Source organism: Acanthopagrus latus, chromosome 5, assembly GCF_904848185.1.
Source record: "Acanthopagrus latus isolate v.2019 chromosome 5, fAcaLat1.1, whole genome shotgun sequence".
NCBI lineage: Eukaryota > Metazoa > Chordata > Actinopteri > Spariformes > Sparidae > Acanthopagrus > Acanthopagrus latus.
Genome location: NC_051043.1, coordinates 20,946,894 through 20,973,408, shown reverse-complemented (window position 1 = coordinate 20,973,408; position 26,515 = coordinate 20,946,894). Strand labels below are relative to the sequence as shown.

Here is a 26,515-nt window from a genome sequence, read left to right as displayed (position 1 = left end):
TCAGGGTGTCTCCTTTACCCGTAACTATAGTTAAAATAGTATTTTATGGCCAAATACAAGCCAACTGAAATAAATACATGCCCACGATAGAATTGTCCCTGCTAAGTTGCCGTACTGCGGCGTTGTCAGCGCCAGTTGCCGCTGCTCACTTGTTTCCACTGCTCGCTGAGCTCATTTGAAGTGAGGGTAAACATGTCTGTCATAGGAGGTGGAACGAGAGGCTTTTATTTCAACACAGTCCTGTCGCTGGCTCGCTCGTTAGCCGCTCACCGTCCCGCACCGGTCGAAAAGGTGAGGAAGGAGTAAACCGAGTGAGCTCCGTAAAGACACATTTGTATTCATTAGCTAACGCTAAGCAACAGGGTTGAATGAGGGTGTAGCTCCTCTTCCGCACAGTCGTTGGCTTATTCTGAGCACTGACTTGTCAGTCAGGTTAACATTTGACAGGTGTGAACGCTTCTGTAGTTTGTAGATTTGGGTCTCCTCGACAGTATTTTGCATGTAATAAAAGAAAAGAGCAGTGCAGAAACATGTGGCGTAGCTGCTTGTGTGGTGCCAGTTACTGCATCACAGTCAGGCTTTATGAGCACTGCAGTCAAACAGGTTTACATGGTCAGGAGCGACAGATGATAGAGGAAGGTAAACAGTGTGTTCTGTTTAACTTGACAGACATTACTTACCTGTTGCAAAGATGGTCATGTCTCAATAAAAGTTTTTTTCTTTTTTTTTTCTTTTTTTTTTTTTTTCGGCCAATACAGGAAGATCAGCGATTTTGGAAAAAAAGTTGATTTGGTGGAATCAAATAAAATATACAGCATAATATTGAAGCATTCATCAACACCCTGTCACTGAGTATTGATATTTTAGTATGGATTGTGTTGTAGTGGGAATGTTTTGAGCTATGGTGCCTTGCACTACAGTAAATATAATATCTACCAGTATCATGATGACATTGTTATGCTGGGTATCAATACATTAGCTATAGTTCACACCTTGATAGCAATATACAGTCACATTTTTGTTCATCGTTAGCCAGGAGATAGATGGATAGTGTAGCAGAACACAAACCAGTAACAAAAATGAACTTACAAATGTAAATACAGTGTGTAACTGTGGACCAGTGAGCTTAACTATGATGCATGTACAAAACCAACAGTTCAGTTTCCTGATATTACTGGTATAACTTTAACAAAGACACAAACTCCATAATGGAATATACAGTCACTCTCAAACGGGTATTTTATTGCAAAACTGCAACACCATATGATTAGATGTGTGCTAAATGTGTCATGTTTTCTAATGCTGTATCTAAATGCAGACAGCCCTTTTTTTCTCTCTCTCTCTCTCAGGTCCAGAAGCTACAATGTATGTGTCCAGTGGAGGTCCGTGGTGTTTTCACTCTAGATGTGCGTCGCAGGGATGCAGTCATTGCGCTGGCTGTTTTTCTGGTAGAATCTGGTTTACAGGTGGGTGGCGATGAGTGAAAATCGAACTGTTACACCGTTTTAACTCAGTGGGCGCATCTCAACATCACACGTGTAGATATTCAAGATGTCCTGGCAATTAATGGATGATGAGTCAGATCTTTATTACGCAGGGATGCTGTGGCAGGATATATTTAGAATTATATTATTATTATGCTAACGCTATTACTTTGCTTTTGCCATCAGTCTCTCAAAGGACTCCACGTATATCACTATGATAAGCTTATTCTCATAATCTGATTAAGCTGGTGATTAGACATGCAGCTGGCCGCGTAAGCCTTTGACCTAATCACCCTGAGACACAATGTTTAATGCTTCCTGAGCTTTCTGATTAAGTAGAGACGGATGCTTCACTTTTCAGCGTTAGGTTCATGTTTGATATATTTTCTTTGACTCAGATTTTTCAGTCAGTGTTGAAATTAACAGTGCACCACACTTTTTTTCATCAGTACGGCTTACAAAAGTGCTGCTCTGCGCCGACAAGTGCAGTTGTTTGTGGTTTTTAATGATTTGCTTCACTCCGGCAGCACAAAGACATACTTGTTTCCTACTTGCTCAGCCTATTGAGAGGGCTGCCACGGGTCCAATGGATCGAAGAGAGCTCAGGAAAGAAAGGAAAGGGTAAGAACAATCCTCTTACAGTGGGGCCTTTTGTTTAACAATGGTCTGTATTCACTGCCTCTTACAGTGCAGTAAGTAGTTTTTTTGCGTCATTCTTATTTATTTTCATTAGTAACCCAAGAAGTATTTAGATGGTATTCATATCTATTCATAAAATGTCATCATTGTGCATTTTTCGTTGTTTATACATTTTCTTTAGTACAAAATCATCTTATCATTCTTTTTATTGCTGCACATGTAAGTGTTGGTCATTTTCTGCTTTTTAGATTTTCTTCCAGTTGCAGAAAACTTCAGCTTCTGTTTAGTGACTCTATTGGCAGATGTGGCTCAGAGGGACCCAGACTCCCGACAAGAGGTCAGCTTAAAAAGTTGTAATAAACTATAATTCTTGGGTGAGGATGCACTGCTGCAATGCAAAGTTATCACTTCTCTCTCTTCCAGATCTTGAACACAATCATGGAGGTCATGCAGGCATTTCAGGATATGTGCCAAACACCTGATAATCATGATAAAGGTATACACACACACACACAAAGGCAACAAAGTACATAACAACAGTCCTCCCAAAAGTTTCATAGAAGCTCTCTGTCCTCTAGTCTACCTGTGCAGGTACGTTGTCCCCAGCCTGCTCGGCATGACTCGAGCATTTGGCCGCTACAGCAACACAGACGAGGCTTTGCTGTCCAAGTTGTTCCCCAAAGACTCGCCTCAGGCCCGCTGCGTCACAGAGGAAACGGAGGGAGTGCGGCGCAGGTCCTTCAATGACTTTCGTTCTATTCTGCCATCCTCACTGCTTACAGTGTGCCAAAGTGACACTCTGCGCAGAAGTACCGGGACCAACCTTGATCCTTCACAGGTGTGTGTATGTTGTGATAGAGCTGGCTGGTGACTTTACTCGCATGCTTTGTGAATTTATTGTCAGAAACATAGTATAGTTATGTTTGGTTAGTGGTCAAAGAACTGTAATGTGCTGTCCCACAGGCCTGCACAGATCCAGGAGGCCACTCACCCTGCTCTCCTACAGGACCTGGCCCACATTACTTTGAAGGTAAAACTTAAGAAAAGCAAGCTGCTTTGATTACATCTGTGTTTACCAGTCTAAACCTGGATTCTGGGAACTCATCCGAGCTTATCGCTGTCAGCCATTAACATTATGTAACAACCACTAGGTGCTTGCATGGTGCTTATCTGCACTTGTATGTAATCTGAATAAGTGACATTTATTGGGGCATATCTCCCAATCTGTTATAATAAAGGAGTGCACCAACTGTTAAAATTGTTAGCAGAGCAGGAAGTTTGCTGTTTGTGGCCAAACTTAGATTTATCTGAGCTATTTCCATCAACCTCAGTTGTCTTTGATCGTATGAACAAATTTCAGCTACCCAAAACTTTAGATGTTATCCACTGCCAGTCATTTGCTATCCAACTTGTCGGGATTGTTCATGTCTGGTGTCCTTCATTTCAGGTGCATACCTCCCAGACAGCAGCACAGTAGATCCTGACTACTATTTCTCTACAGTCAGCTCCAGTTTCTCAATGTCCCCTCTCTTCTTGGGTGCTGGAGAAAACGAGGTGGAAGTGCCTGTTGATCTGCTGCGGCAGCTCCTTAGCATGGTACAATAGCCCACTATCTGTTTACCAATTTCTGCCTGCTATGTTGTCTATCATCCTGTATATCTTCAGTATATTGCATCTTAAACGTTCGCTGTGCACATTGTCGATTTACAGGTGAAGAAGTTTGTTTCTGACTCTTTTTTGAAAACTCTGGACGACACCATGACAGAAGTGACAGAGGTAACAGTATAACCACAGTCTGTACAAAACATCCATCCATCCATCCATTATCTGTACATTATATGTACGCCGCTTAATCCTCTGCAGGGTCGCGGGTCTGTACAAAACATTGTAATTTAAAATGTATGCCAATATCAGTTAAATAATATTCTCTATTATTGTCTCTTCTGTTTTGTTCAGTCTAATCCTGGAATCAACCTCTGTTACAAAACCTTCAGTGACCCTCTCTATGTGTGTGTGTTCAAAATGCTGCGGGACACACTGTACTACATGAAAGGTAAAGCATCATAAATAGCGGGTTAATTTATCTGCAGTTATTGTTGTACTTTGTATAATACAAATTTGAATGCCTTCTCTATTTTTCTCAGCCTTGCAGCCCGCGTTTGTACGAGAGGTGCACGACTTTGTACTGGAACAGTTCAGCAGCAGTCAGTCGGAGCTGCAGCGGGTACTTCATGACACGGGGGGGTTGCTGGGGGAACAGAGCCCCCTCAAGCTGCGTTGCCAAGCCAACGCTGCATGCGTAGACCTCATGGTGTGGGCCGTCAAAGATGAGCAAGGTAATCAATTGTAGCAGAGCGTGAGCACAGCTGTGTGTTCAGATGTCATAATCATAGGGATATTGATTGTTTCTATTTGTTCTGGTTCCATCTGTTTTCTTTTTTTTTTCAGGAGCTGAGAACTTGTGCACCAAACTGTCAGAGAAGCTGCAGTCGAAAACCTCTAGTAAAGTCATCATCGCTCACATGCCTTTGCTCATCTGCTGCCTACAGGTATAAGAATGTGTTTGAATAAAAGTGAAATGTTAGACAAGACACTTGGGATTCATGGGATTCTTCCTCAAAAATTATTATTACCAACTGAAAACAATTAAGGGTCAGGTATCCTGGTGATTCAGTAGTTGAGGCAGCTGACCGAGACCTGTGATGCATATCATGAATTTCTATTATGAGTTACTAAAATTGAACTGTCTTATTGTCCTCCCACCCTCTGCTTCAGGGCCTTGGTCGTCTGTGTGAGAGGTTTCCAGTAGTTGCTCACTCTACTACAACCTCTCTTAGGGATTTCCTGGTCGTACCTTCCCCTGTTCTTATAAAACTCTACAAGTATCACAGCCAGTACAGCACAGGTACAGATATTTACTTTATTTTATCTGTAAGAGAGGATGTGCAATAAGAAACATATATATTTCCATTTTATGTAGAATTTTGATTTTTTTTAAAGCTTATTTCATCTTTAGTCTCTTGGTAAGTCACAACTAAAACACTTTGATGGAGCACCACTAAACAACACAAACTTCAGTAACAGTGTATGTTAGGCAAATTGAAAAGCATGAGATCTGTATACAAATAAAAACAAATGAAATACAAAGTCAGTGGTTGCAGACTTAAATATACAAATTACTTTACATACACCACTGGACTTTAAACTCCCATTCTCATCATCAGGGAGTATTTTGCTCTAATATGTATACTGTTGCTCGTTTTAAGGACATTTTCTTCAGGGTGTTTTGCAAAGGTAGTTTTAATTTGATCTGAGGAATGCTGCAAGTCCTCACAGAAAGGTCGTTTGCAATTTTGGACTCTGATTCATGGCGGATATCTGTTTCTATAAATTGGCTGAGGTCTACCTGTAATCCCTGACTGAAAGTAGTGTGCAAGAACAAATTTTAATTTACATACAGTTCATCCACCAGGAACTTTCTTTTTCCAAAGGCAGCACAAATGATCAGAGCCCAGAGTAAATGGGACAGAGTGCTGTGGCTGATGATACAGTGACAAATATACCGTCAATAACAGTGTCATTGTTACATCAAGCTCCCGTCCACTATTGATTTGAGCAGAGTGTTCAGTGATGAGCTACACCAAATACAGACGATTGGGAATGTAATTTACGTTACTGATTTATCTATGTTGTCCGTCGCAGCATGCTGCTTTTTCATAGATTTGCTGCTAATTTGTTAGTTTATAGAAGATAATAGGCTCCTCAGACTTGGAACTACAATCAGCATTTGTTTCTTTTCTGTGCAGGATCATTTGTTGTCACGATGTTTTAAAATAATCATAGATTTAAAATTTAATCATTGATAATTAATTAATTCTGTGTTAATGTTTGTGTGTTTTCTCTTATTCAGGTACAGGAGAGATTCGGATAAATGTGACCAATGAGCACTCTCAGTCTACCTTCAACCTCCTGTCAAACAGGAAAGACCAGCCGTCCATGTACGAGCAGCTCAGAGACATTTCCATTGATAACATATGCAGGTAAAACAAACACATGGCACAGCTGTGATGAGAAAATAAGATTTTTGAGTATTCTTTTAAAATCTTTTATTGTTCATGGTTATGTGCATTTCTTATCTCTCAGATGTCTGAAAGCTGGTCTGACCATGGACCATGTGATAGTGGAGGCATTTCTGGCCAGTCTGTCCAACCGTCTGTACATTTCACAGGAGAATGACAAGTGAGCGGCATTTCTGGTTGGACTAATAAAATCTCTATTGTGCTTTTGCACTCACTGTGAACATTTTCAGGTCCTTGACACTGATGAATAGCTACGGTAAAAATAAAACTTGTCTCTCTGCCAGGGACGCCCATCTGATCCCAGATCACACCATCCGAGCACTTGGCCACATTGCAGTCGCTCTCAGAGACACTCCGAAAGTCATGGAGCACATCCTACAAATCCTTCAACAAAAGTTCTGCCTGCCTCCATCACAGCTCGATGTCCTCATCATCGATCAGCTGGGCTGCATGGTCATTACAGGAAATGTGAGTTCACAGATACAACAATGCATCTTAACATCTGGCCTCCATTATTTCATACATTTATAGCTGAATGGGAATCACCAGGGGATCGTTTAAATGTGTAAAAAAATGGTATATGGTATCCAGATTTATTTGATCGAAATGGTGTTGTAAAGGACTGGTTCTTTTATTACTGAGGCTTTAATGGAAGCTGTGCAATCTGTTTAAACCCAGAGGGGCTGACACGCTGTGATTACTGGACATCTGCTGGCTTCTGTTTACTTGCTCAGTACAGTGCGGTTAAAATAAAGGTGCTAATTCACACTCCACTGGCGTATAATGGGGTGCTTTTGACATCACAGTGTACCCAGAGTGCGACAGACTGTAATTAACTGGAAGCGGATCTGACCTTTAACAGCAGAAACAGATCACTTACAAAATACCTCCCTCAGTCCTGATACAGATCTTACACATCTGCTCATGTTATCTCTGACAATGGGATTTTGATTCTGAGATGTTTAAGTACTAAGTAAGAATTAGATTAACCAACAAAAATGGAGAACAAAAAAGTAGTCTTATCCCTGACTCGTCTCTGTCCATCCGTCTGTCTTGTAGCAATACATCTACCAGGAGGTGTGGAACCTGTTCCAGCAGATCAGCGTGAAGGCCAGTTCAGTGGTCTACTCAGCTACCAAAGACTACAGAGATCAGGGCTACAGGTCAGCATCTGCTCTTACCCTGTTCACAGAACAGTACAGTTGCGTTAGAGGAAAGCTGTCGTGTTGAAGCAGGAAATGTAGTTGGAAGATACATTAATAGTTGATGCTCTTTGCTCACTGCTCCAAATAGTCAGCAGTAAATTGATTGTAATGTACGCTCCCCTGATTTGTGTTAAATCTATGTGTTGTGTTCTTTTTGATAAGTAAAAGTTTAAAAATAAACAGCTATACTAAATACATTGTGCTTATCTGCATTTATGTCTATGTTTATTATACCTGTGTTTAATTGTCCCCTCTTCCATCCTTAAGGCACTGCTCTCTGGCAGTGATAAATGCACTGGCCAACATCGCAGCCAACCTGCAGGGGGAGCAACTCGTGGACGAGCTGATGGTGAACCTTTTAGAGCTGTTTGTCCAACTGGGCCTGGAAGGAAAGAGAGCCAGCGAAAGGGCCTCCGACAAAGGACCAGCGCTGAAGGTACGTGCTTAAATGCATGAATCTAAACACAACAGGAAATTGATAAGAGCGATGTTGTTAAATTGTTAATGGCTCTTTATCTGCTGTAGGCATCAAGTAGTGCTGGAAATCTTGGAGTGCTCATTCCGGTGATTGCTGTGGTGAGTATGTGAGGTCTGCACACACTGTGGCCCCCAACAGACTGATCCCTCTTATTAAAGTCAAGAATTTGTGTCAAAATACTTTATAAACTAAAGCACAGTCAAATGATCTACACAAGAGCCTCACATGAATCTAAGTGGTTAGTTAGCATTCAACAAATATTTACCCTGTTAGCTGCAGTACAAACATCTGTGTCACCAGTTCACTGCTGCATGATGTCACAATCAGACAACCTTGATTTCTTTGAATATATTATTAATTACTATTTACTTGTTGGTTGTAAATAGTCTTTGTATGTATGTATATATAGATACTTCTGATATGTATTTATAGATATTTAAATAATTACATAATATAATTCATTTTAGATAATTAATTTGAAATAATACATCATTTGAAGTAATTAGTACATAATATAAATTATAAAAGAATGTGTTATTTAAACTGTGTTTTTATGATTGAGAAAAATGGTAATGGAACACTTTAAAGATTTTCACAGCAGCTCTTGTGTAGTAGTGTTTCATGTTTTATTTTCCCCCTTTGTACCATTCATGGTTCCACAGTATTTCTGCAGTTATTACATACAAATTTGGTAATGACAGTTATATAATGTGTGTTTTGAGAACATCTCCTTTAGTCTAACTGCTCAAGATAAAACATTAACAGACAGATAACACGCATTCATTGAGTCACAGTGTTTGAGAAATATTAAGGAGAAGTTTAAATGTTTTTTTAGAGACTACACACACATAAAGACTTGGTATTTGATGTCACATCTTACATCTCGCATTAAAAGAAATAACAGCAACCCAGCTATTTAAAATCTGGAATGTTTTAACAAAACAGGGAATTTTTAGGGTATAGTTTAGCTGTTGGAGGGCTCTCTTGACAAGCTTAACTCTGTGCAGGATTGACCACTCGGCCCATGAACACAAGGCAGTCTGTGCGGTGCTCGTAGATCAGAAAGAGGAAGGGATGGTCCACAGTGAAGCGGATCTGAGAGGAGAGGGGCATGAAGCCCACCTGGGTCAGAGCAGCAGCCTCTGTCCCCTCCTCATTCACAGTGATGGTTCCCTGGTGCTTCAGCTGGGGAGAGAAATTGAGATAGTTTGTAAGGATTATTAATTACAGTTGATAAGATGTCCATAAAACATCTTTTTTGATGTTTGCCTTTTGTAAAAGTTTGGATATTTCTCAGTAAAACTGTGACTGATTAGTCTTAACTCACCCAGTTCATGGAAACTTCTTCTGAGGTCATTCCAGAGAAATCTCCACTCTCCTGGAACAAGTCAGTGAGGCCCATCTCCTTCATGTTTGCAATCAAGTCATAGTTCTGCTCCAGTTTAAAACGGGGTAACACCACCTCTCGGGTCCTGAAGCGAAGCATAGAAAAGTCACTTCCTTTCTGGCACTTAGTCTAAACATTTTCAACATGGCAAGCCATAAACTCTAAAGGAGCTCCCACTGAAAAGGGTTGAAATCTGTTGTTATTTACAGTGTGCTTTCTCAGCCTTTCGTTGCTGCTGACCTGTTTGTCATGTTTTTGAGCCATTTGTTTACAACAGTAGGCGAGATCTCCTGCTCCAAAGTCCTCATGCCAGTCATCTTCCGTGGCAAAGCAATGAGCATGCTGATGTTTCCTGTGTATGGGAGCTTAAAAGAAGACAGTTTGCATAATTATTATGCAGCTCAGTTGATTTGTTTGTGGGTTGGTATCTGTGTTCAAATTTAAATCAGTGTGAGGTCACCCACCTGTAGGATGTCACAGTCTAGTTCATGGTCGGCTGCAGCCAGGTAGTTCCCCTTGTTCGACATCATGGGCACACGAACATTTGTCTTTTCGTTTACTCGGAAGTTGCGATAGTGAGTCATTTCTTTGGGAAATTTCTGTTCCCATGCACCTGTTTAAATAAACAAATGACAGTCCAAGAGTGAAATAACCAAACAAAGCAGACGTGTGTTGTGATTTTGCAACATGAAAATCATATGTGTCATTTGAGAGTAGTTTGAGGACACTGTGTCCCTGTTTCTCACTCACCTTTGAAGTACAGGTAGTTGAGCAGCATCAGCACCATATTTGGGTCGACACTCTTGAGTGGTTCCCTGATCAAACCTTTGGTCAGCTTTAGGATGCGACGGTTGGCCTTTCCTAGAAAGGCAGGGTCGCTGAAGTCCACTGACTGTGGCTCTGCAAAATAAAAAGCCTTTGTCTCTGCGCGGAAAGCATCTTTCACCGTGACATCCTTCTTTACATAGACATCGTTTACAGAGCGTAGTGTATAACCAAAGTTCCTCCTGAAGAGCCTGTGTGTCAGCTTCCTGAAGAGCTTGTGCACTGTTGTGTTGTCATAGTGATGGCTAGCATTGACAAACTCGGCGAATCCAAGAGCTTTGTAGATCTGGTCGTGGGTTCCAGGTCCTGCCCCCAAAGACATCATCCCCATAGCGATGGAGATCCCAGCAGGTGCCAGCAGGATGTTGTCAGTCTGGTTGACGTCATTACGAAGACTTCGATAGAGGTTAAAGCCAAAATGGGCATTGACAATGTTAAGGCGCTGGAGGCGAGTCCGACCGTGGAACAGCCGCAGGAGTCTGGCACGACGAATTTTCGGGTCGGATGGTTCGGCAAAAATGTCGATGTCTGGGGCTGGTGTGGCAATCTCATCAATCTCATCCCCTTCACTGAAAAATACCATCAATCATCAACCAAGCACTCAAAAGTAGAATCATCCTCAAAGCACATTTCATTTTACTGTAGCTTCTTATAAGAAACTTATGCAATTAATTAGTTTTTTCTTCATTACGTCATTACTTTAATCCACCAGAAATAGCAAAAGTTCATACTCACATGTAATCGTCGCTGCCTAGAGCCAGGATCTTATCAAAATCAATGTAATCTTCATCCTCATAACCATCAAAAATAAGGTCATTAGTGACTGTGTTTTCTTTGTGGAACTCCAGGGGGATGGCCTCCATATCCAGTGCATCCCCTTCAAAGCCTCTGGGGTCTGGTTGAGGGTCACTGAAGTGCGAGCTGAGCTCTTTGATCCCAGCCAGAGATGGACTGACCATCAGACAGGCCACAGAGATGATGGTGATGACCCACATCCTGAAGGCTGAGGCAGAGGATATGAACATAAATATGGCTTAGTTAATAACTTGAACGTGATTTAGTAGATCTCTTTAAATTACGTTTTAATAAAGTCAGTAGGAATAAAAATGATATCTTCACTTGCTCGAAATTCAAACGACTTTACATAAAATGCCTTTAACTGCAGTTTAAGTCTGTAAAGTATCTTACCTTCACTGTGTGCTGGCAGGAAGTGCTGTGTCGCTTCTGTTTGTGGGACTAAGAGCAAAGAATTGAATACAAAACTGAACTTTGATGTGGGCTCCTCCTGAACAAATAGACCAGATCAAACAGACCAAAAAGTGCTGTGGCTGACTAAAATCTTTAACTCTTCGCAATTCAACTTATCTGGTAAGAAGATTTCATGTTAATTATACATTAAAGGGTGAGTGGTTTAGACAGATTATTACGGCAGTGTTTTGTTTATATTAGTTGTATCTCTTTATTTTTCTTCTCTTTGATCCAATTGAAAAAGAGCCGTTTGCCGTTTAGCCGTTTGTAACTGAAGGAATTTGCATTTTAACACTCCTTTAGTATTACTTTTAACAGAATGAGTTGCTTTAAGTAAACCATTGTTAATGTCTCTTCATTTTTCACCCTATGTTGTTGACTAAATCACAGTTGACCAGAAGACTTCCACCAATCAAAGAGGCCAAGCCACGTCTACAGAAGCTGTTCAGGGACTTCTGGTTGTACTCTGTGGTCATGGGTTTTGCTGTGGAAGGATCAGGTGAGCAAGAGATGAACTGATATTGTTATGCTGTGTTTTTTTTGGTGGAAAGTTTTGGACCTCTGCACTTTTAAAAGATACGCTCCCATGTTTTGTCAAGCATCCAATAGCTTCCCCAGATAATACCATCTTTGCCCCTGTTTAATGTTGGTGTTGTGTTCTCCAACTTTGCTGTTACTTGTTTTTGAGTTTCAGAATGTCAAGGTGCCCACTTCCTTCATTTGTAGGTCATAGGTCCTGTTTGTTTGCCCTGGCGGTTCAAGAGGATGTAGTGACAATGTACTGGATGTACCTTTTTATGGAGTTTTATTTCTCATCAAAAGGGGAAATAGAAATGATTTATCTGTGTGATAAGGGCTTATTAAATATGTTAAAGACAAATGTTTTCTAGTATGAATATTGATTCAAATATAACCAAAACATACTTGGGGTGGTTGTTCACAGATCTAAATAATCAGAGATATTAGAAATAGCAGGAAATAGCCCACCAACATCAATTAATACATGTTTTGTCCTTTCAGGGCTTTGGCCAGAGGAATGGTACGAAGGTGTGTGTGAGATTGCCACCAAGTCTCCGCTTCTCACCTTTCCCAGTGGTGAACCTCTTCGTTCTGAACTGCAATACAACTCTGCCCTTAAGAACGATACAGTCACGCCGGTAGAACAGATTTAAGTTTTGCAGCAGGTATTTAAACTATTTTAAAACGGAAACACCAGAACTAATGTCACTATCAAACTGTCCATTTCTGTCATCCAGGCCGAGTTGAGCGAGCTGCGGGCAACCATCAGCAATCTCCTCGACCCTCCTCCTGAAGGATCTGCCCTTATTAACAAGCTAGACTTCGCCATGTCCACATACCTGCTCTCAGTCTACAGACTAGAGTACATGAGGTCAGCTTTGTCACACTTGTACTGTATATCTGATATACTTTGTTTGTTTTTGTATATTCTGAAGTTAGATCATTACATTTTTTTAGATATCTCTCTTCTACTCTTACAGGATGTTGCGATCCAACGATCCTGACAGGTTCCAGGTCATGTTTCGGTACTTTGAAGACAAAGCCATCCAGAAAGACAAATCTGGTGAGGGTTTTACACCTGTTACACTTTTGGCCATACTTTTACTCATGTGTTGTAACTCCTTCTCTCAAACTCTCTTTTCTGTCTTCACAGGCATGATGCAGTGCATCATTTGTGTTGGCGATAAGGTGTTTGACGTCTTCCTCCAGATGATGGCTGAGAAGGTAGGAAGCTCTACTACTCTACAGCTACTTAAGAGGCTTTGGTATCTTGGTGACTGAATGTTTTATTCTTCAATATCAGTGAATATCTTCTTAATAATCTTCTTCTTTCAGCCCAAAACCAAAGAGCATGAGGAGGAATTGGAGCGACATGCTCAATTCTTACTGATCAACTTTAATCACACACACAAGAGGATCCGCAGAGTAGCGGACAAGTACCTTTCTGGTTTGGCCGAGACGTGAGTGACAATAATCCAAGAACTTTGTCTGCATGCATTACTTTTTCATTACTATATAAACAGTATAAATCCTGTATCCTGCATTTTACCTCTAATAGATTCCCTCATCTGCTCTGGAGCGGTCGTGTTTTAAAGACCATGTTGGACATCTTACAGACACTCTCTCTGTCACTAAGTGCTGTAAGTATCAGTGGAGGGCTGCTGTGAACAACACAATCCCTTCGGTGAAACAAGTGTTAAGATAAATGCAAGTACAAAAATGTCTCTTGTGTTTATTTAGGACATCCACAAAGATCAGCCATATTATGACATTCCAGACACCCCCTACAGGATCACTGTCCCTGACACATATGAGGCCCGAGAGGTGAGTTTTGTCTGTTAGTACACTTATCACCACTAGAGGACAGCACAGTAGTGGTTTTAAAGGCAATAGGAGCCTCTTTCTTTCACAGTCTTTGTTCTTTTTTAATTGTTTAACCTGTTTATCAGTTAAATTATACTTTGTGATAGATGTTTATGAGATTGTTTTATGATGATGACATGATTTGTTTAACTAATTAAGCCCTAAGGTTCAATAAAAGAACAAAAAGAAGGATATCTGCTTAGTCTCAACATGTTGTGAATTTTGTGTATTTTATTGAAATTGTCATACAGCCCTTTGGCATTTCACTCATAATCTTTATCTCCTTGTAGAGCATTGTGAAGGACTTTGCTGCTCGATGTGGTGAGATCCTGAAAGAGGCAATGAAATGGGCCCCTTCGGTCACAAAGTCGCATCTACAGGTGAGTTTTCTTTTAACCTTTGTTTTTCCTCTGAGTACAGATCTCTTCTGTGACATCAGAAAGATGAGGAGATTTCAGTTAAATGGGTCATTTTAATTGTAGCTAACTAGAACAAAAATGGTTGTCTTTTGTGATAGTAAAAGTTTGATGTTACAGCTTTTTACTTACACTAAGGTGCCAACATACTCATAAAAATAATTAACCTAAGCCCTAGTACTACTCTTTATTTTCCTTCTTTCTCTGTTTTCTCACGTATCTCACCTGTCTGTTGTCTCTTGTGCAGGAGTACTTGAACAAGCACCAGAACTGGGTGTCAGGACTGTCGCAGCACACTGGCCTGGCCATGGCCACGGAAAGCATACTGCACTTTGCAGGCTACAACAGACAGAGTACTACACTCGGCGTGAGTCACACGGGCGTGCAGGCATCCCTGCAAGTTTGCACACAAATCCCCTTCCTCATATAAAAGGCCGGCTGAATTTAGACAAAATCACACATCCCAAGTTCATGGTGAGGTCATAGTCTGAGCTACAGAAGTCTAGAGAGACACAACTACAAGTCGCAGACTTTACACTCAAGAGTTGTGTGGATAAAGGTGTTAAAATACTTGGGCACTTATACACTGTGGGAGTCTCCAACAACTGTCCCAAAAATACAACCTCAACACAACCATACCACAAAGCAAACTCACTTTATAGATTTCCTGGCATATAGCAGGAGACCACTCTGAAGAAACAGTTTTTTTACATACAGCAGACAACCAGAGATCTAATGTCAGCTATTTATCATATTCTTAACATTAATCGTTTTGAATGTGCAATAAAAACCTTTTAGTAAAAACAAATGGGTTTAATTTAGTTCATTATTTTATACAGAAAATACTGCACACTTCTGCACAAATCTACTAATAACCTGTGCACCTGAAATGTAAGATTACAAAAAAATTTGATTTGCCGTTGCTCAGTGATTTCAATTTTTTTTAAAAAACAACCTCAGACATCTTGCATGGGATCCTGAAGTTTATATTGCACAGTTTTTTTAAATTATCAGTATTTTCAGGATCACGGTTTATCCATTTTTTTTTTGGTTTTCATGTTCTTTTTTTATTTTGCCTTCATCAACATTGTTGACAAATGATAAGGAACAGCTGGGCTCCGTCTGTATTTCCACAACAGAATAAGTGCGATATCAGTTTTTTCAGTCCTTTTCAATTTTTGGAAAATAGAGCAAACACAACCGAACTAAATCTGTTTGCTACCATTGTAGTTGGCCTCACAGGCTTGTTGATTTGATGCTTATTAACATTTGTCCAAAATTAATGGCTTGGTAAGTTAACAAATGCGCAATTTTGTTGCTTTGTAAAAGCCTTTGGTGTTTTGCATCCTTTGTGTTTTGTGTTTATATTTATATATGTATTTGATATTTTTTTTCTCTATGTTTTCTGTAAATACTTGGAGTTTAGTTGTTTACAGCATTGTTTGTCCATGTGTGCATGCTTACTAGTCTGTGTGACATTATTTTGCTTGCTTTGCATTTCCTGTGTGGTCTTTGGCTCGCATTCTGCTATATCCGTCTTGTCATTTGCCTCTTTTGTTGTATTTTGTCTTTGTTAAACTTCACCGAACTGCCCTTCCTGGTTGCTTGGCTGGTTTACGGATTTGCTGGGTACCTGGTTACTTACCTGCAATGGACTGGTGGGTTGGTTGGCTGGTTGCCCATTTGGCTAACTGGTTGTGCTGTTGCTGTCCTCCACACTGTGGCCAATATAGGCTGCTTTCCCTCAGGTTGGTCTGAACACTTAATATAGAGAGACAGGGCTCAGGCATGATACCTTTAGTAAATCCAAAAGTGTCACAGTAAAGCTACATTGGGATAAGTGACCCCTAAACTCTGTTCTTCATCAGACCACCCAGCTGACGGAGAGACCAGCATGTGTGAAGAAGGACTACTCCAACTTCATGGCATCACTCAACCTGCGCAACCGCTACACAGGAGAGGTGAAGTCTTGATATGATAGGGATGTGACTTTCAGAGACTTTGTGCATACAGTGTGACTGATGCCTGTTTCTTAATGCTCTGCCTAGGTGGCTGGTATGATCCAGTTCTCAGAGGCGACTCACAGCCAGTCAGACCTCAACAAACTGATGATCCAGCAGATGACCAGCGCTCTAGACAGGCAAAACCCAGAGGCTTTCACCCAGGCCATGTTCAAGATGGCTGCCCTACTTATAAGTACCAAAAGTGAGCAGCTCTTCCTCACTGGAATTTGTAATTTCAGCAACAGTGGCTGTTTGTTTTTATGTTGTAATTCATTCATGGAAAAATAATGATCTATATGTTGTCTGTCAGACTGCGATGCTCTCCTCCTGCACCACCTGTGTTGGTCTCCTCTGAAGATGTTTACAGAGCACGGAATGGAAACTGCCATCGCCTGCTGGGAATGGCTCCTGGCTGCACACAACGGGGTGGAAGTGCCAGTATGTATATCCATCATTCTTTATAAAATCTTAAGAATAGTTTGTTACATTGATGTGTATGGTGGTGTGAGATACAGTACAGTATATTGTAAAATATATCTTCTCTACTCTATGTGATTAGTTCATGCGTGAGATGGCTGGAGCTTGGCAGATGACAGTTGAGCAGAAGATGGGTTTGTTTTCAAAAGCTAAGGTAGAGGCCGGTCCTCTGGCTGTCTCAGAGGAGAGTCAACCTGCACCCTGCGCACCGGACGTCATCCCTCACTTCCTCTGGATAGAGGTCAGTGATATGCAGATATAAACTACTGCTTCGTACTTTATTACTTGTCCTCCAAAATTATACTTTCGGTTGAAGTCATTTTGAATATTAGTATCCAGCCTAAATCAAGCATGCTCATATTCAGTATACTGTGACGCTACACATAATCACCGCCATATTCCTTCTCTATATTCTTCTTCTAGTTTCTGGTGCAGAGGTTTGAGATAGCCAAGTACAGCAGTGCTGACCAAGTGGAGATTTTCACGGCCATTTTGCAGAGATCTCTGTCTCTGTGTGTTGGAGGACCCAAAAGCAGCCTGAACCGACATGTTGCTGCCATTGGCCCAAGATTCAGGTAATGTGTCTCTTGACTACAAGGGCAGATTGGTTACAATTTTTTAAATGCAATAATAATGCAAGAAATAATGAATGCTTAGTTTGATAAAACTATTGTCACCACTTTTCCTAATTTCAGACTGCTGACTCTGGGTCTGACTCTCCTTCATGCTGATGTTGTGACAAATGCCACCATCAGAAATGTGCTTCGAGAGAAGATCTATTCCACAGCTTTTGACTATTTCAGGTAGAAAAAATGTTACATGTTTTGTTGGATGGGTTAGGGTAAGGATGAAAACTATTTTAAAGTTATTTCATGATTTCTGTCTGCTAACTTTTTTTTGCTATCTCTGTCCTTGCACAGTGGTGCTCCCAAGTTTCCCACTCAGACAGATAAGAGGCTGAGAGAAGACATCAGTATAATGATCAAGTTCTATGCCAGTCTGCAGTCTGACAAGAAGTATCTGGCTGCCAGCCAGCTGGTTCCCCCAGGTACAGCACTGACAAACAGTGGTCTCCTCTGTCAGTTATAATTACTGAAGTATCAGCTTCACACAGCACAACAATTTATATGTGAATATGATTTAGCATTTTTTAAAGTTTCTAATGCACAAATTTTCATCCATTTTGCAGTTTTTTAAAGCTAATTGCATTTTTTGTTTGTGTAATTTAGGGAAATCTCTGGAGCTGAAAATATAAAATGTTTTCCCACATATAATATTGGTTGTATTACATTGACCTTTTACTGTACATGCCAGGGTTATGTAGTGGTTATACCATTTGGGCTCATTTGTTTCCCTGGAAGGTCAAAATATCCTCTTTTGTTTCTGTTGGAGAAGGAAGTCAAAGGTATAAAAACAGTCCATAAATGCTTCAGAAAGCTTCTTTGTCAAGTAGAGAAGCATATTTTCCCATGATAGTTCACTTAAAAGCCCCAATCATGATCATTTTCAAATAGGGTTTGTATCTCAGCCTTTACATTTAACTATTTTTGATTGATGCGTAATTTTTTTCCATGTGTAGATCCGCAAGACATGTCGGTGAACAGCCTGTCTGTAGTGGCAGTGACAGATAGCCGGAGCAGTCTTGATGCTGCTGTGGGCCAGAGGCAGCAGGTGGCTCAAGGATGGATCAACACCTACCCTCTGTCCTCTGGGATGTCCACCATATCCAAGAAATCAGGTCAAACACACATAGAGGATGTTAGACTTAACTCTGTATGATGTAAAGATGGTCACAGTGAAACTTAACGTCCATTTTTTCTTATTCATAGATGAAATATATCCTCACTAGTATAAAATGTTCTTTGTCAGTATGTCTTACTGATGTGTTACTCCTCTACTGTTTCAGGATTATCTAAAAAAAGCAACAGAGGCTCTCAGCTGCACAAGTACTACATGAAACGCCGGACTCTTTTACTGGCTTTGCTGGTACAGTTTTACAACCACTATCAAATTCTCAGAAAATATCATTGAATTATTACAACTTCACCTGGCACCTTAATGGGCAATTATGATGAATCCCATTCCCTGTATGTCTCTCTCTCTAGGCCAGCGAGATTGAGCGGCTGACGATATGGTACAACCCGCTATCCACCCAGGAGCTCGCCATTGCTACTGAACAGTCGGTGGAGACCAGCATTGCTAACTGGAGGTCCAAATACATCAGTCTGACGGAGAAACAGTGGAAGGACAACGTCAACCTTTCCTGGAGCATAGCACCTTACCTTGCCCTGCAGCTGCCAGCCAGGTACACGGAGAAACACGTTATATCCCAAGTTTCATAGGTGACGAACTGAAAGTTTACTAGATTTGTTTAACAAATTAAATCCATAATAGTATACCTAACAATCCAGTAAGGGAGGTTCTTAAATGCCAAAATCTATAACTCTCTGCACATTGTGTCCTCTATTGCAGCGAGAAGCAATAAAATGATATTTGAACGACAACAAAGATGCAGAGTACATCATCACACACCATTGTTGTGTGAATGAAAATATCCTAAATTAACCGGCTTAATGCACTCTATATTATCCTGTATTATTCTATATTTACTAACATACAGTATTAAGGACTGAAACTAAAGTGATCTCATCTATGCACATTGTAGTTAATACATGTGTGCGTGCAAGTTTATGGCAAGACAAGCACACTTTTAATTTGTTTTTCAGATTTAAAAACACTGAAGCTATCGTCTCTGAGGTGACTCGCCTGGTGCGAATGGATCCGGCTGCTGTCTGTGATGTCCCTGAAGCAGTGAAGGTGAGTTCCTCTGCCTGCCACCACAAATCAAAGTGATGACAGCTGTGTATGCCATTCTTTTAGTTTTTTTTTTCTTGGTGCTTTTATTCTGAAATAAAGGGGTGACTTTTTCTGAATTTAACATTGAGAGATCTTTGTTAATTTTTCAGGGAATACTACTAAGATCTTCCTGAAATTAAATGAAAATTTGGATCTAGTGCATTTAAATGATATCTGATTAGGCTTAAATGAACTAAGGGGGACTGTTGGGCCTTAGCAGAGGTGTGCGCTCTACTAAGTGCCACTCTGATTTGTTTCTTGGGTTCCCACTAATGCTTTTCTGTGAGCATGCAACATAAATTAAATATGAGAAAAAAGTTTTTAATACTAACATATTACTGAAGTCATCTCTTTCCCTCCAGCTTCCTCTAGTCCTCTTCATTTAGTCATACCTGACTAAGCTCTTAATGAGCCTTGTACCTGTCTAAAGAGGAAGCAGAGGAGGCAGAGCACGGCCTTCCCCAAAGGCCACCATAATTTAGCGGATGATCTGCCTCACCTTAACATCTCATACTTGTTATTCCAGTCACTTTAGCAACTAATAAACACAGCTTCCTCTGGAGACTAGTTAGCACACCATCAGGCTTGAGGTCATCACCTTGCATCAGATTGCTGTCACATTTGATGCAGCGCTATGGATCCAGTGATGCATGACTATCATCTAAGAAGTATTAATGTAAATCTTGGAAGTTCTCAATTTACTTCCCCTCTCTTTTTTTCTTTTTCTGCAGTTTCTCGTGACATGGCACACAATTGATGCCGACTCTCCAGAGCTGAGTCACATCCTGTGCTGGGCCCCAGCAGATCCCCCAACTGGACTGTCCTACTTCTCCTCCCAGTACCCTCCTCACCCCCTTACAGCCCAGTATGGGGTCAAAGTGCTACGTTCCTTTCCTCCTGTACGCTCACATCTACAGCACACACATTTGTTTTTGTTTCTTGTGCAACAAAATGACCACTGTTTTCTCAAATAGCATACAGTACTGAACACCTGGGGTCTATAATTCACACCATTAATCCTAAAAGATGCAAACATTATTTATTTTATACTTATTGTATTCAGTAACACAGTTATTGCATTTCTTTTTTTTCTTGTGGTAAAATCTTTTTCCCACTCTTTCTAGGATGCCATTTTGTTTTACATTCCTCAGATTGTCCAAGCGCTTCGTTACGATAAGGTAAAATCAGAAAATCAAAAATTCTGAGTTAGCAGATAGCCCCACATACATTCAGATCATTAGATAATCAGAACTTTCTCTGTCTGTTTCTTTCTTTCCTGGTGTAGATGGGTTATGTGAGGGAGTACATCCTGTGGGCCGCTCAGAAGTCTCAGCTTCTGGCTCACCAGTTCATCTGGAACATGAAGACCAACATATTCCTGGACGAGGAAGGAAACACGAAAGACCGTGAGATATTAACTCTTACTGTCTCTTTCTGAGTCAACACATGCACATCAGCAACACGTGATCGCACTGAATGTAAAACACCATGAGTGTCTCTCCCTGCAGCTGACATTGGCGAGCTGCTGGAGCAGATGGTGGAGGAGATCACCGGCTCTCTGTCTGGCCCGGCCAAAGACTTTTACCAGAGAGAGTTTGACTTCTTCAACAAGATCACCAACGTGTCTGCCATTATTAAGTATGAACACACATTAAATATTCTTTACATCACTGCCGCTGCCTCTCCCAAAGTTATCTAACAGTTCAGATGGATGTCCCACTGACATTCGTTGATTCAGCAAAACTTTTGAGGGATGTGAACTGAGCTTAAATGGCATTGGAGAGCAATGACTGGTTGGGGCACATGGAATAAATTGAAACAGACATTTTTTCATTTAAATGGCATAAACAAGACCTTCTTAGTTTCTCAGTTCCTTCACCATAAGATATAACCTTAATTTATTTATTTTTATTTACTGCTTTCTACTTTATCACATGTGTTTAAGCTTCATCCTCACCTTAAACTTTCATATATCTGCCCACAATAATGGTTGTTTCACAATACAGCGATTCTGCGATATTTGAAAATTGCGATACAACTGAAAAGAAACAATGTACAAAAAACTCATGGCGTCTATGGTGCAATATAAAAAAGCTTTAAACTGGAAGAAGGCTGAGCTGCAGGAGAGCAGAACCGGTCTGGAGTTAACATGTTTAAAGGAAGGATACAACTATGGCTCACTAAAATCTTTTCAAACTGTGCAAATTAAGTTTACAGAAGTTTACACCACAATGAAGTATTGACTCTGGTAAGTCCAGTTCTTAGCAATCTGTTTACAGCACCTGCATGTTTTAAAAGAAAATATTGATATTTGGTGCCGGTGCATCTATAATGTATCACAAAAGGAAGTGATATATTGCCGAATCAATATTTTGTCCCACTCCGAGTGATGCAGTGTTATACACTCATAACAACAGGGTAACTTCATGAAAAGAGAAGTATTTTTGAAGCCTGATCTTTGCCAGAGGCCTGAAAGTAAAACTACTGTTTAACTTTTCTGTTAAACACGTCCCTCTACTGTAGGTAATCTTCAAGGTGTTTATGAAGTGATAACAAGTTTCCCCCTGGATCAAGATGTTTTGTTCCTTTCCCTGCCTCGTACCACCAGTGATTTACTCTCTAAATCCCTTTGTTGTTCATTTACTTGGCCAATAGTCGCTGTAACGTCTCCCTGATTGGGCACCAGTCTGAAACACGCTGTAGTTTTCTGACAGGTCCCATTACTGCTGCCACTTACAGCGTGTTTTGTCAACCCACAAGAGTCACACATAATTCCCCTCAGCTCTCAATTCAACACTAATTGCTACTGTCCAGGGGAGAAACTCCTACTGTCCCCTGGCTTCCACTCTATTACTCTCCACCCCCAGTGACTCCCCTCTGTGAATAACAGCAGAGCCCGACTGTCACTTGTGCTCTGAAGTCAATCAGTGAGATACCCATGCAGAATATTCTCAGTGAGGCGTGGAAAGTGTTTGTTCAAGTTGTTTTTGTTTGTCTTCATCAGACCTTTTCCCAAAGGTGAGGAGAGGAAGAGGGCCTGTCTGGAAGCCATGTCACAGATCAAAGTCCAACCTGGCTGTTATCTTCCCAGTAATCCAGAGGCCATAGTTTTGGATATAGACTACAAGTCTGGGACCCCCATGCAGAGGTTGGCCCTCAAAACCATCTTCACAAAGACATTTGACAGTTCACTGAAGGGTCATTTGAAAAGTGCCCTTACATCCCTTTGTGTCTCCATTTAGCGCTGCCAAAGCTCCCTACCTGGCCAGGTTCAAGGTCAGGAGGTGTGGAGTCAGTGAGCTGGAAAAAGAAGGTGCTTCTATTGCTAGATACACCTTAAATAGATATTTTATTTCTTAAATGTGTGCACAGATAAACAATGTGTCATGACATCTTCTCCACAGGTCTGCTGTGTCGCTCAGATTCTGTAGATGAGGCCAAGAGTGAGGAAGAGGAGGCCAAGAGGATCTGCTGGCAGGCGGCCATCTTTAAAGTGGGAGACGACTGCAGACAGGTCTCAGTTTTTACACACCCAGTCTCCCAATCCCCCAATCCATGTCATGATATTGTGACTACATATTTTCCGCTATATTCCCTCTCTTCACCATTTTCATCCTTTGTTGTTCACAGGACATGCTGGCTCTGCAGATCATCAGCCTGTTCAAGAACATCTTCCAGCTGGTGGGCCTGGATCTCTACGTGTTTCCTTACAGAGTGGTGGCGACAGCCCCGGGAGTAAGTCCTTATCAAATATTTTCTGTCTTCTTCTATATTACTTCCGGATGGGAACTACAGAATATTGAAAACACATTCTCCCCAATGATGCTCAAACCACCTCTCCTCTCACTCTTCCTATTTTCTGATGTTCCACCACAGTGTGGAGTGATTGAGTGCATCCCAGACTGCAAGTCTCGGGACCAGCTGGGCCGACAGACAGACTTCGGCATGTACGACTATTTCAGGAACCAGTATGGGGATGAATCCACACTAGCGTTCCAGAAGGTAAACACCAAACACCACATCTTTACACAGACTTTACCTACATCAGCCACATTTTGCAACATAGTATAATGCAAATCTATACCATCTACTTACCCTAACTCTGCTCACTTACAAACAATCTGATAGTCTGTCCAACATGTCTCTTTTCAGGCACGGTACAACTTCATCCGCAGCATGGCAGCTTACAGCTTGCTGCTCTTCCTGCTGCAGATAAAAGACAGACACAACGGCAACATCATGCTGGACAGCCAGGGCCACCTCATCCACATCGGTAGGTATTTCATGAATTTGTCTGTGTGTTGCTACAGTAATACGGTAATACAATGTTACAAACTTTTATCATCTATTTACACTAATAGAAACCAATGGCTGTATGGAAGGGAGGAAGCTGTGTTCAAACATAAAACTTTTGGAAATATTTTGATACTTAACTATTTTTATTGATAGTGTCAGACTAGGTCTGGTTGATATACAGGCTATGGGAGTAACAGAATACATATCACAGGATAATGTAATTGTGATAAAAAAGATTTTTGTAACTGTGTTCTGGCAGTTACAGAAAAAAACATGTAATTAGATTACATTCAGTAAAAATAAAAAGTTTCACAACTTTTAGAAGTGAAAACGATACACTTCACGAGTCTCACGTCACTCTGGTCTGGAGTGACACTGAATATTCACTATTAAGATTTTAAAAAAGCAATCTTTTTACTTTTTCTCTAGTCATTATTTGTTTATGTTTGGTATTGAAGTAATCCAAAAGTAATAGAAATTAATCAAGTTACATTACTTTCATATTGTGATACATATTACTGACTACATTTTTCAACATGTAATTAGTAACTGCATTGGAATACATTTTAAAGTTACCCTCCCAACCACAGCGATATGGCCCTTGTCACGATATGTCACGATACTAGATATATATCAACATTTTCACATCTCAAAAGCACTTCATAAATCCTAGGATTGTTTGATAGATTTAAATATCACAGTATTTTTGACCAAATACGTCAATATCAATATTGTGACAGTATTGTATTGATGACTGTAGGCACTTTCACAAAATATAAACAATATTTTTGATCATTAATTATCAGAAATGTGGATATACTGTAACCACCAAGTGGGTAAAGGCAAGTGTTAGATCAAGTAGAACAGTCTGGTAAGTTCAGAACAGTCAACACATATGCTGTATCATGATATAACAATACGATACAGCCCTATATCACGATATCGATATAAAATCGATCAATTGTCCAGGCCAATGCTGTTGGTTCTGGAGTAATTCAATTAGAAATCCTAAGCTATAGTGTGTGTTCGTGTGCATTGCCAGACTTTGGTTTCATGTTCGAAAGTTCTCCTGGCGGGAACCTCGGCTGGGAGCCAGACATCAAGCTAACCGACGAGATGGTGATGATCATGGGCGGCAAGATGGAGGCGACGCCCTTCAAGTGGTTCATGGAGATGTGCGTGAGGGGATACCTGGCTGTCAGGTGAGAAAGCAGAAGTTGTTCATTGCGCTTCAAAAGGTGGCTAACATGTAACATTAACACAAGTTCCTTGTGTCCATCAGGCCCTACATGGATGGAGTGGTGTCCTTGGTAACACTCATGCTGGACACAGGCCTGCCCTGCTTCAGGGGGCAGACCATCAAACTGCTTAAGTGAGTGTGGTTGTGTAAAACTGCATGCTGATGTTAAAGAAGACAAGTATACTGAATATCATTTGCCGTCTCTCTCCTCATTTCTAGGCAGCGATTCAACCCTGGTTTGAGTGAGAAAGATGCAGCTTCCTTCATCATCAAAGTCATCCAGAACTGCTTCCTCAGCAACAGGTCAGTACAAACCCTCAACAGTTCACATATTCTTCTCATAGTTTTGCTAATATTATTAGTATTATCAGAATATTCACATTGTTCTGATTGCTCTGTTTTTTTATTTTTTAATTTACAGGAGTAGAACCTACGACATGATCCAGTATTACCAAAACCAGATCCCATACTAAACATCTGTGCCTAAGCATGTGCATATATTGGCTGGTACATGGTGTGTGTGCGTGAGTTCTGCGCGTGTGCCTTTGTTAATGTTCACCTTTGACGATTGTGGCTCAGTTCCTCCACTGATTGTTAGATGTTGTTTCCCTGTGTTCGCTTTTGCTTCTCGTTCTCCTCTAAAACCATATTTTCTTTATATTCCTTGTACGTTCCTTTATTTATTCTGTTGTTATTAATTATTATTGTACATTGCACTAGCATCTTGACGACTTCTGTGCACGTTCAGTGAATGCTTAATCGGAGTTTGTGCCAATTTTAAATGATTTGTAATGTTCATGAATGTGGGTTCTTAAAGCTGTTGATTTTAGATGGGGTTTGAAATGTAATTGGATACTTGAAGTAGCTGAAGTAGACCAGTTTCAGTTCTGACCAATGTGGCCTATTCCATCATCTCGTACTTGACTGTACTACTGTGCTTCTCTTTTTAATGGACCAGTCAGATATCTTTGAACTGTAGCATGGTACTCGTCTTATATTTAACAGTGGTGACTGACTGTATAGACATGGGCTACACTGTCTGTATTTTTGGGGTTTCTGTATTTACCACAGGAGAATCTTTGCACATAAGTTTGGGTAAATACTGGGGCTGAGTTTTGTAAATTTAGCTTTGCCAAATGGAAGGGAGGGAAATAATATGTACACAAATCCAACTTTTATGTTGTTTATGAATGAAGGTAAGGCACAGTTTTAAATGTTGGGCAGATGCATGAAGCTAAGAGTTAACTACCATGTAGCCTGTGTCCAACGTCGCTTTTGGTGAAAGTTATTTTAGTAATCCAAAGTGCTGTGCCCCATGTCCATATGGCTAGCTTAAGCCTTTATGTAATGTTACTGATTGTAAAGATTTGGCCTCTCTTTGTATATTTATATCCATGGCCCATTTTCTGTCTCCTTTTCTATCTTCATGCCTTTTGAATGAGAATGCATAAGATATGAAATCAAATAAAGGTCTATTAACTTAAAGAAAGTTGTCTTGCT

General features: G+C 40.6%; 2 protein-coding genes across 3 annotated transcripts; one reads left to right on the top strand and one right to left on the bottom strand.

The window, feature by feature from the left end:
* The first annotated feature begins 54 nt into the window (after positions 1-54).
* On the top strand, positions 55-26,504 carry pi4kab (phosphatidylinositol 4-kinase, catalytic, alpha b). Of its 2 annotated transcripts, XM_037097586.1 has the most exons (55): positions 55-291; positions 1,350-1,466; positions 2,012-2,105; positions 2,372-2,460; positions 2,547-2,619; positions 2,702-2,961; positions 3,087-3,153; positions 3,571-3,719; positions 3,834-3,899; positions 4,080-4,176; positions 4,268-4,459; positions 4,572-4,672; positions 4,899-5,028; positions 6,034-6,163; positions 6,267-6,362; positions 6,487-6,670; positions 7,262-7,365; positions 7,675-7,843; positions 7,933-7,983; positions 11,736-11,844; positions 12,366-12,502; positions 12,602-12,735; positions 12,845-12,927; positions 13,018-13,088; positions 13,200-13,324; positions 13,423-13,504; positions 13,605-13,688; positions 14,018-14,107; positions 14,391-14,510; positions 15,877-15,891; positions 16,012-16,104; positions 16,192-16,348; positions 16,457-16,584; positions 16,706-16,864; positions 17,047-17,198; positions 17,319-17,426; positions 17,544-17,671; positions 18,203-18,361; positions 18,530-18,609; positions 18,729-18,928; positions 19,350-19,440; positions 20,211-20,378; positions 20,604-20,657; positions 20,765-20,885; positions 20,988-21,117; positions 22,484-22,627; positions 22,722-22,792; positions 22,884-22,993; positions 23,110-23,214; positions 23,356-23,481; positions 23,632-23,752; positions 24,818-24,977; positions 25,058-25,147; positions 25,235-25,318; positions 25,437-26,504. In XM_037097586.1, the coding sequence occupies exons 1-55, from the start codon at positions 193-195 to the stop codon at positions 25,486-25,488; spliced, it is 6,309 nt and encodes a 2,102-aa protein (XP_036953481.1). In that variant the 5' UTR covers positions 55-192; the 3' UTR covers positions 25,489-26,504. The 2 variants fall into 2 exon arrangements, with proteins under 2 accessions (XP_036953481.1, XP_036953482.1); XM_037097587.1 differs by lacking the exon at positions 15,877-15,891.
* On the bottom strand, positions 8,490-11,433 carry serpind1 (serpin peptidase inhibitor, clade D (heparin cofactor), member 1). The gene is made up of 7 exons (XM_037097588.1): positions 11,286-11,433; positions 10,833-11,100; positions 10,023-10,666; positions 9,737-9,885; positions 9,513-9,637; positions 9,213-9,357; positions 8,490-9,070 (listed from the first exon to the last, which is right to left on the bottom strand). Exons 2-7 carry the CDS (start codon positions 11,090-11,092, stop codon positions 8,879-8,881), a joined length of 1,515 nt encoding a protein of 504 aa, XP_036953483.1. The 5' UTR covers positions 11,093-11,100; positions 11,286-11,433; the 3' UTR covers positions 8,490-8,878.
* Positions 26,505-26,515: the final 11 nt, after the last annotated feature.

Bases quoted from the DNA above. Each gene is read 5' to 3' on its own strand.
- serpind1 (XM_037097588.1), bottom strand. From the start codon at position 11,092: ATGTGGGTCATCACCATCATCTCTGTGGCCTGTCTGATGGTCAGTCCA. The intron at 9,358-9,512 runs GTCAGCAGCAAC...GCTTCGCTTCAG, and splicing joins CTCAAAAACATGACAAACAG to GACCCGAGAGGTGGTGTTAC. The intron at 9,071-9,212 runs GTGAGTTAAGAC...TTCTCTCCCCAG, and splicing joins AAGAAGTTTCCATGAACTGG to CTGAAGCACCAGGGAACCAT.
- pi4kab (XM_037097586.1), top strand. From the start codon at position 193: ATGTCTGTCATAGGAGGTGGAACGAGAGGCTTTTATTTCAACACAGTC. The intron at 12,503-12,601 runs GTAGAACAGATT...TCTGTCATCCAG, and splicing joins AGAACGATACAGTCACGCCG to GCCGAGTTGAGCGAGCTGCG. The intron at 25,148-25,234 runs GTGAGTGTGGTT...CCTCATTTCTAG, and splicing joins CAGACCATCAAACTGCTTAA to GCAGCGATTCAACCCTGGTT.